This window comes from Paramormyrops kingsleyae, chromosome 5, assembly GCF_048594095.1.
Source record: "Paramormyrops kingsleyae isolate MSU_618 chromosome 5, PKINGS_0.4, whole genome shotgun sequence".
Lineage (NCBI taxonomy): Eukaryota > Metazoa > Chordata > Actinopteri > Osteoglossiformes > Mormyridae > Paramormyrops > Paramormyrops kingsleyae.
The window spans coordinates 25,344,512-25,352,004 of NC_132801.1; the positions used below are offsets into that span (position 1 = coordinate 25,344,512).

The window sequence follows — 7,493 nt, forward strand, 5'->3', positions numbered from 1 at the left end:
CTTCTCACAATTTCACCACAACTCACTACCCTCTTATACACATCTGAACATACTCAAGACACATAAAACTAGTTTTATTTTCAATTCATCAAATAAACTAAGCAACAGTTCAGGACCATGCGTGACAGCCCCAGATTAACGGACCACGTGCCACCCTGGACGCTGATGCTTAAGACAAAACCAGATTTAAAATGAGAATACAAATATAGGTTCCATGTGTCACATTACGCTGAGTGGGCTTTGCCAATTTCTGATGCTGTTCTTCTGAGAATCCACGGGGAATTCACCCCTGCTCCAGAAGCTGTCCATCCTCAGAATATGATGGCCTATAAGTAGACATATGTACGGAGTAGTTTGAAGGAGTGGGTGGGTCCTTCAGTGACAACCTATCCTGTGCAGCCTGCCCTCAGCAGTCACCCTCTGATCTGGCCTGTTCCTCTGCAGAGCAATAATTTACAATCCTCCCTAGAGGATTCAGAGTCAAAGTTCACCTCTAATATCCCTTCTGGTCAATTAAATCCCACTCCATGCCAAGGTCCAACCTCTTTCTTTATGGGCCTATTTATCTATCAGTCTCAAACATGAAAACAATGTTGCTTCACTCAAATGAATCAATGCACTGTTCCTGCAGGCCATAGGACATGGTTTGATTTTCACTTGAAAAGTAACAGCACACAGATGAAAGTCTTGGATTTCAATCCACACTGCTCTGGAATAGAAATCAAAGACTGACGACTGGAATCTATATGTAAAAGTGGAAATGCTAGAGATCTATTTACAATATGCAAATTATGTAAAATTATAAAATTACTCTGACAGCTACTATGGGTCCTTTGATAAGTTAGTAGATATAATAAAATGTCTGAGTTTTACTGTTCTTGCATAGAAATACATCCAATGGCCATTAACGCCTGAGTTGGTCAAGTCACTGGCTTTGTCTGACCCCCATTTTGTGACTTTTAAAACCATAATCTGTTTAACCTAAGTTTGATCATTTTAGTGGCTTTAAGTCTCAACCACACCTACCTGTCTATCAGAACTATGTACAGGTAATCACAGCCTTGCAAGTGCTGACATTATTAGGCAGCTTCAAAGTGTCCTTTTTGTTTGTTTGTATTCACTAAGACTGGGAACCATAACCTAGCCTGTTTGTCTCTGACCATTATTTATTCAAATCTTAAATGTATAACTGGCTTTATTATTATGCCTGATGCAGCTATCTAAGGTGATCTGTTCAAGGCCAGGAACCTACTTAATCTGACTGACTGACAGACAGACAACAGATAGATAGATTGATTGATTTCATAAAAATCACCGGGAGAAACCCTTATTTCCCTCCTTTTCATTTTATTTGTTTTTATATTTAACATAATTTGGAAATAACATGATCAAGACATCAAAAATCCTTTAAGTGTCCAAGTAAAGTTACATTAGAAAATAAATGCCCCCGTTTCCCGCCGTCTGGCTGGCCGGCCCCAACGTAAATGCCCGGAGTCCCGTCTCCCGTCCTCGCCTTTGTGTCTGCTGCCTTTCTGCGCCTCCCAATGAGTGACGAATCTGACTTTCTCAAAACACAGACACGCCGTGAATACAAAGAGCGCATACATAACTACACACGAAATGTTGTTTTTATATTAAATATTAAAACTAAAAAATGAGTATCGATTAAAAAAAAAACAATGAACCCATCTTTCCCGTGGCCTTAGGTTTCTCCCCTCCCTTAAACAGTGTTGCGCACAAGTCTGTGCCACGTTACGCTACGGTGCATTTTGTACAAAATCCCTTCTCTGTAATTTCTTGCTATGGGGGGACCGCTGAAGATCTGTCTTTGCGGGGAGCGTGGAAGTAACCCTAAGTAGGACAACCGAGATCGGTGTAGTTTGCTCCTCTTCTTTTGAAACATATTCGGGGATCTCCCTAAAAGCACCAGGGCAGACACGAAAAAGGCTCGCAGACTTCGCTTTGGGGCGCGTAAACCGTGCAATATGCCGCGGGAGCAGCCAGTCTTTCTGCGCGCAAATAAAATAATGGGCGAGAAATGAGAAGGAAAACAAAAGCTAAACGAGTTCTCGACCGCGAAGATGACGAAGACGAAGAAGAAGAAGAGGGAGACCCGAAACGGCACGCGAACGACGTAAGGACACCGCACGGCAAAGTTTTGTGTGTATGTAATAATGTTTCCTTTTTTGTTAATTCTGGGAAAACGGCTGTTTGTCGCGCAAATAAATTATAATTACACCGACCAACTGTCTTACAGCACGCGTTGCAGAAAAGAAGAAAACAAATGTACCCTGCCAAAGAAAAAGCAGACGGGAATTCATCATCCGCCACCGGCCTCCAGAAGTTGAAAATGAGGGTTTGGGCTTATTATTGTATTTTTGAAGCAACGTTTTTTCCCCGCATATGAGGGAGAGATCACGTCTGGTTAGATAATTGTATGTTTATGTCCGCAGTGCATCATTGTTTTAAGCGTGTCTAAAACTGGGATACGATTGACCCTTAATTATTTCTTGGTAATTGTTGTAACAAATATGCGTCAAAAGGCAACTCAAAGCCTCCAATATGTCATCCCACTGCTGGAGTTGAGGGGGGAGGTAAAGCAGTGTAAACCAGCGCAGCGATGGTTGACTCCATTTATGCATGGTAAAGCTGGGCAGAACAATAGGGTAAAGCGTGGTAAACATCAGAAGAAAGGCGAGGCATCTTTTCTGCATGGCAGGGTACCGTCTGTACCCAAAAGCTGCTGCCTACGCCTCTGAATGTGCAGGCTCAGTCTGGCTTATAGTGCCAGAAAACAGACTAATCAAACTTTTCCAGATTGCTTCTGATGTGAAGTTTTAAACTTCTCTCGTAGAAGTTTTGTACTTTTATGTTTGTGCCTGTATTTTTGAAATATATGTCATTTACTATTTTCCTGTGATAAAGTGCATGAAATATGCACAATAAGATGGATTTATCAGTGTCTGGGGCCTTCTGGAGATAAGTACAGCTGCCTTACTTTAAGATATAAATATCTTTAAAAATACCCAAATAGTTTTAAAAAACACCAATCCTTTTTTTTAGCCTGGAATATTTAGTGATGATACACGTCACACAAAATCACATTTCAGCATGCAATGGTGTGCAGACTGGAATTTCCTTTTGAGCGCTAATTAACAAAACATTCTCACATCTATATTGTTTATGGATAAAACTTCACCCCCAGAGGCTGAACTTTTTGAAAAACTGGTCATCTGATTAATTTCCAGTGAATTGTCTCACTATACATTTCAACTAAGTCATTTGCAAGCGCTACATTTGCAGTGACACATTTTAGCAGATGTTTTCATACAATTCTATATCGACAGCCAGTCAGCCGCAGTGCTTGCATAACAGTGAAGTTTGCATAGTACCATGATACTATCACAAGGGTGAGTTGGATTTAAGTGTGGAGACGTGTAGATTTCCTCCACATCTTTCAGGTAGGCTTTCAGATGGTGCTGCTTTGAATCAACAGTTGTGCACTGAAAGTTTTGGCCACTTGGAAGCCTTGTTAAGAATTCTAACAGCGGAACTTGAATGTGGTTCCACAGATATACATCTGAATGTGATTTCAGTCTGAGTGCAGACTAGCTATTTTCAGGAGTGATTCAATGACGACACTTTATTCATGGATAGAAATTGGTATTAACCTGCTGTCTGCGGCTCATTGAAGAATGACACATGCTAATTTATAATATTATGCTTACAAGAAGAGCTCACAATCACAGTGTATTTGCTCATTTGCCCAAAAAAGTTGCTGATTTAGAGTTTGTTTAAACCCTTGTCTTTGTTTGCTGCAATCGTGTAGAATGACTTTAATAATGAAGGCAATAAGCAGTAGGTTTATGGGAATTAGACCCTCATTGCTGTGTTTAATTAGCTCACTGGTCTGTAACTACAGTGAATCGCTGTTGTTAGCAGAATGCTGTCATTTCAGTTACTGAAACTGTAACTGCTGAAATGTCAGTGCCTGTGAGAGGCAGCTTGACGTGAATCTCAGCTCCTGGTCCAGCTGTCTCCATAGATGAAAACTGAAAAATGAAATTCTGGGATGTTTGTCTCCGGTACCCCTGCAGGCGTTTGAGTTTGACAGCCCCACTGTGGATCACATCACAGACAGCAACTCTACTCCAGAGGTAAGGTGATGCGTGTATGTGTGTGTGTGTGTGTGTGTGTGTGAGAGAGAGAGAGAGAGAGACCTTGTGTCTTTTAGTCTTTCCTAGCTTTTCTGCAGAAAGGACCCTGACATTCTCCTTCATTTCAGGAATCAGACTACCTACAATCCTGTTCAAAGGCGGAACTCGTCACGATGGTGCTGTGCATGCAGAGGGAGATGGAGAGCTTAAAAGAGCAAATTCGGTGCCTTACAGGTCAGCTGCCATCCCATAATGATGGACCTCCAGGACTCCTGCATATATCACATTCTCTGTTTTCCATAGCTGCTGCTGAAGACACAGCTGTTATTACAGATGCAATGATGTCAATTCTATGGGTCCAAGGAAATCCCTCTAGGCTGTGAATCTGAATTATACAGTTATAAGATTTTCAAATCACACCCTCACACACAGTTCGAGCTCCATTCCTGTTCTTGCTTCATGAAAATTGTTTTCTCTGTGTAAGCAAAGTTAAGAACTGATGTTTAAAAGTAAAATAGCAAATCTGCTTTTAGTCACAGAGTCTGTTAATTTGGCAATTTGGGATTATTTGCATTGCACTGCACACTAATGTGGGTTGCCAGATGATGTGGCAGCACATGAGTGTTGCTGTAAATTGACACGAAAGTCAAACATATGTCAAAGATGCTTGTGGGCCAATCGCAGCATGTGGGAAGCTGGCAAGAAACCTCGAGGCGCTAATCGAGAGAACCCAGGTGTGGTCAAGCGGCGACGCAAAAACTCCCAGCATGCCTGGCGGAGCCGTGGAGGGAGACACGCTGATGCCAGCATTACTAAATGGGCAGTGGGTGAAACAAGATGCCTCGTCGCTGGACCACAAGCCGGAGCCAAACGAGAATTCCCAGAGGAACGGACTCTATTCCGAGGTACATCCCCTTCAAGGATTCTGGAGTTGTATCCGTGATCCGTGATCTTGAGCCACAGGGCATAAATTAAACATTAATTTAAAATCATGCTAATGTAAAAGTGATTTCCACCATCCATGTCATTTGAAAATGTGTCTTTGACAGCAGAGTGGTCGTTGGCACCTGGTACTTTATGACTAACTGGAGGGATGGATGGATAGATGGATGGATGGTGCAGCAAAAGTTAATTTATATTTACATTTATTGTGTCAGCCATCTCAAGAAATGTCCCATTTTCTTTTTGGTTTTGCTGTACGTTTGCTGTAAACTGTGTCGGTGAACAAGTTTATCCTTGACAGTTGAAATATCGTCAGTGTTCGGGCGATGTCTGTAAAACCCGATTCTGCCGTTTGCTCGGCCGCTTTCTGTGCTTAAGGGCCCCCGCGACTCCCCGTCTGCCCGTGTCCGCAGTTCATTACCCCCCAGTTGCTGGAGCGCTGTAACACCGGAACCACAGCCCAGAAGCTGACCAATGACCTGCTGCGGGGGCTGTACGAGAGGGAGTGCCTGGCGTCTCACTCCATCTCGGGCATCGTGTACAACAAGCGGGGGCAGCCCAAGCCCGCCCTGCCGGCTGACGAGGTCCAGGCCATCCTGAGTACGCGGTTTGCCCTCTCCGAGCCCCGATCATCTCTGACGATTGACATGCCCTTATGACTTGATATTTAAGCTTCAACTCTTCTGCTTTCCTAAGTAATGCATCTCTTATTATGCTCTTACCAGCAGTAAACACTACCTTTTTGTTTAAGCTCAGGATGCTGAGAGTCATGTGATGGTTCATAAGGGACAGTAAGTGAAAAGCACAACATGCTGATGAGAGCCGGCTCACAGATGGACTTTAATCAGCATAAATGTTTTATAATCGTTAAGATTTACTATACCTGGAAAGTTAATTTGGCAAATGTGAGTATAAGTATGTAAGGGCTATGAGAATTCAGCACGGCTGACTTAACCTGTATCCGAGTTATGAAGCCAGCAGCTCTGTTGAGCGCCGAAGCTGCTCTCTGATCAGATGCCGGCGATGTGGAACCGCGACCCGACGGTATGAGACGACGTGGGAAACTGCAGCGACCCTGAGCCCCCTGTGCAAACTTCTCCGCAGGAACGGTGCAGTACTTCTTTCCGGGGAAGACGGATGCAGAGATCAAGGGCTACATTCGGCAGAAGCTTCAGAACGAGGCCAAGCGACTGCGGAGGAAACCCCAGCTGTCCGTGAAGACGGAGGCTCACGCAGAGCCTCGTGAGGCAGAGGGCGCGTACACGTAGATGTGGTGACCTGTCAGGCCCGGCAGACCCCACTCCATCCCGGCGTGGGGCGGGCGAAGCAGGTGCCGGACAGATCCATAACTAGAAATAAATTCTGGGGGGTCCAGCATCCCTACTGTTAGGTATGTGTTGCCAGCTGGGGTGGTGGTCCCCATTGGTAGAGTTCTCTGACTGGGGGACAGAAGCAAAATTTGAGAGGGGTTCAAACTCTCATAATATTGCTACCTGGCTACACGTCTGATAGGTTGCAAAAAAAAATTGGGGGGGGTGTGGGGGCAAAGCCGTAATTTAACTGCATGGCTACATGCCTGGTGATGGGGATGTACATCTCCACAAATTTGAAGCAATTATAAAATGAAACCTTTGTGTGATAGATGACAAACGAGCCCCATTTTTGCCCTGTCGAGGTGGAAGTAGCAGTGCTACGTTTATATTGGCATGAAAGGAAAATGATACCACTTCCTGCCTTTTCTCAGTCCACATTCTTCATAGTTGAAATCCTGTATTTTTGTTTGACACCTGAACAGAAGCTTTGGGGGTCATTTATGGGTTTCATTTAAACACAAGCTTCAGTCTCACCTGGTCCTGTGGCTTGTTTTTGTCAGCAGTAGATAAGCAGTGTTCTTACGAAGATTAGCTGGTGAATTGAATTTAAAAATTCTGTCTTAAGATGATGATTCGTGCTTCTGAGTTGTGTGTGCAGCGACAACTTATGATGTGATCATGGGTTCTGATTTGATGTTGTATTTTTATGACTCATTGAACTAAACCTGTATTTCATTTGTTAGTTTTTTTTTAAACAAAATCCTCTTGATTACATTACATTTTGATTTTCATAAGCCCTGTCTCTTTGTGTTTCTTAGAAGAATAATGTGTCCGTATTCCCCGTGCTTTATATGATCAAGAAAATCTAAGTAAAGTCAGTGTGTCTCAACCTGGACTCCTGGACAGGTGGAATATGGGGAGGGGAGGGGAGAGGTCAGGGGGCCCCACACTGTAGGGTTCAGAAGTTTTTTTATTTGTCTTAGTGATGACAAAGTATCCATTCCAAACCATTTATGTAAAAAATATTATAATAACATATTTAAAATTTGGCCACTCAGTCCACCAGGGTGATATCCCCCCT

General features: G+C 43.4%; 1 protein-coding gene across 2 annotated transcripts; it reads left to right on the forward strand.

Annotated features, from left to right (window-relative positions):
- Window positions 1-1,552: 1,552 nt before the first annotated feature.
- Window positions 1,553-7,206, forward strand: LOC111845128 (BEN domain-containing protein 6). 2 transcript variants are annotated; one of them, XM_023814276.2, is made up of 7 exons: window positions 1,553-2,164; window positions 2,258-2,356; window positions 4,098-4,157; window positions 4,286-4,391; window positions 4,842-5,062; window positions 5,513-5,699; window positions 6,204-7,206. In XM_023814276.2, the coding sequence occupies exons 1-7, from the start codon at window positions 2,039-2,041 to the stop codon at window positions 6,365-6,367; spliced, it is 963 nt and encodes a 320-aa protein (XP_023670044.1). In that variant the 5' UTR covers window positions 1,553-2,038; the 3' UTR covers window positions 6,368-7,206. The 2 variants fall into 2 exon arrangements, with proteins under 2 accessions (XP_023670044.1, XP_072568568.1); XM_072712467.1 differs by having other exon boundaries at window positions 1,555-2,134.
- Window positions 7,207-7,493: the final 287 nt, after the last annotated feature.

Excerpts from the sequence above, each read along its gene's own strand:
- LOC111845128 (XM_023814276.2), top strand. The coding sequence starts at position 2,039 with ATGAGAAGGAAAACAAAAGCTAAACGAGTTCTCGACCGCGAAGATGAC. Across the intron at positions 2,165-2,257 it reads CGCACGGCAAAGTTTTGTGT|CACGCGTTGCAGAAAAGAAG; the intron begins GTATGTAATAAT and ends ACTGTCTTACAG. Across the intron at positions 4,392-4,841 it reads GCAAATTCGGTGCCTTACAG|CATGTGGGAAGCTGGCAAGA; the intron begins GTCAGCTGCCAT and ends GGCCAATCGCAG.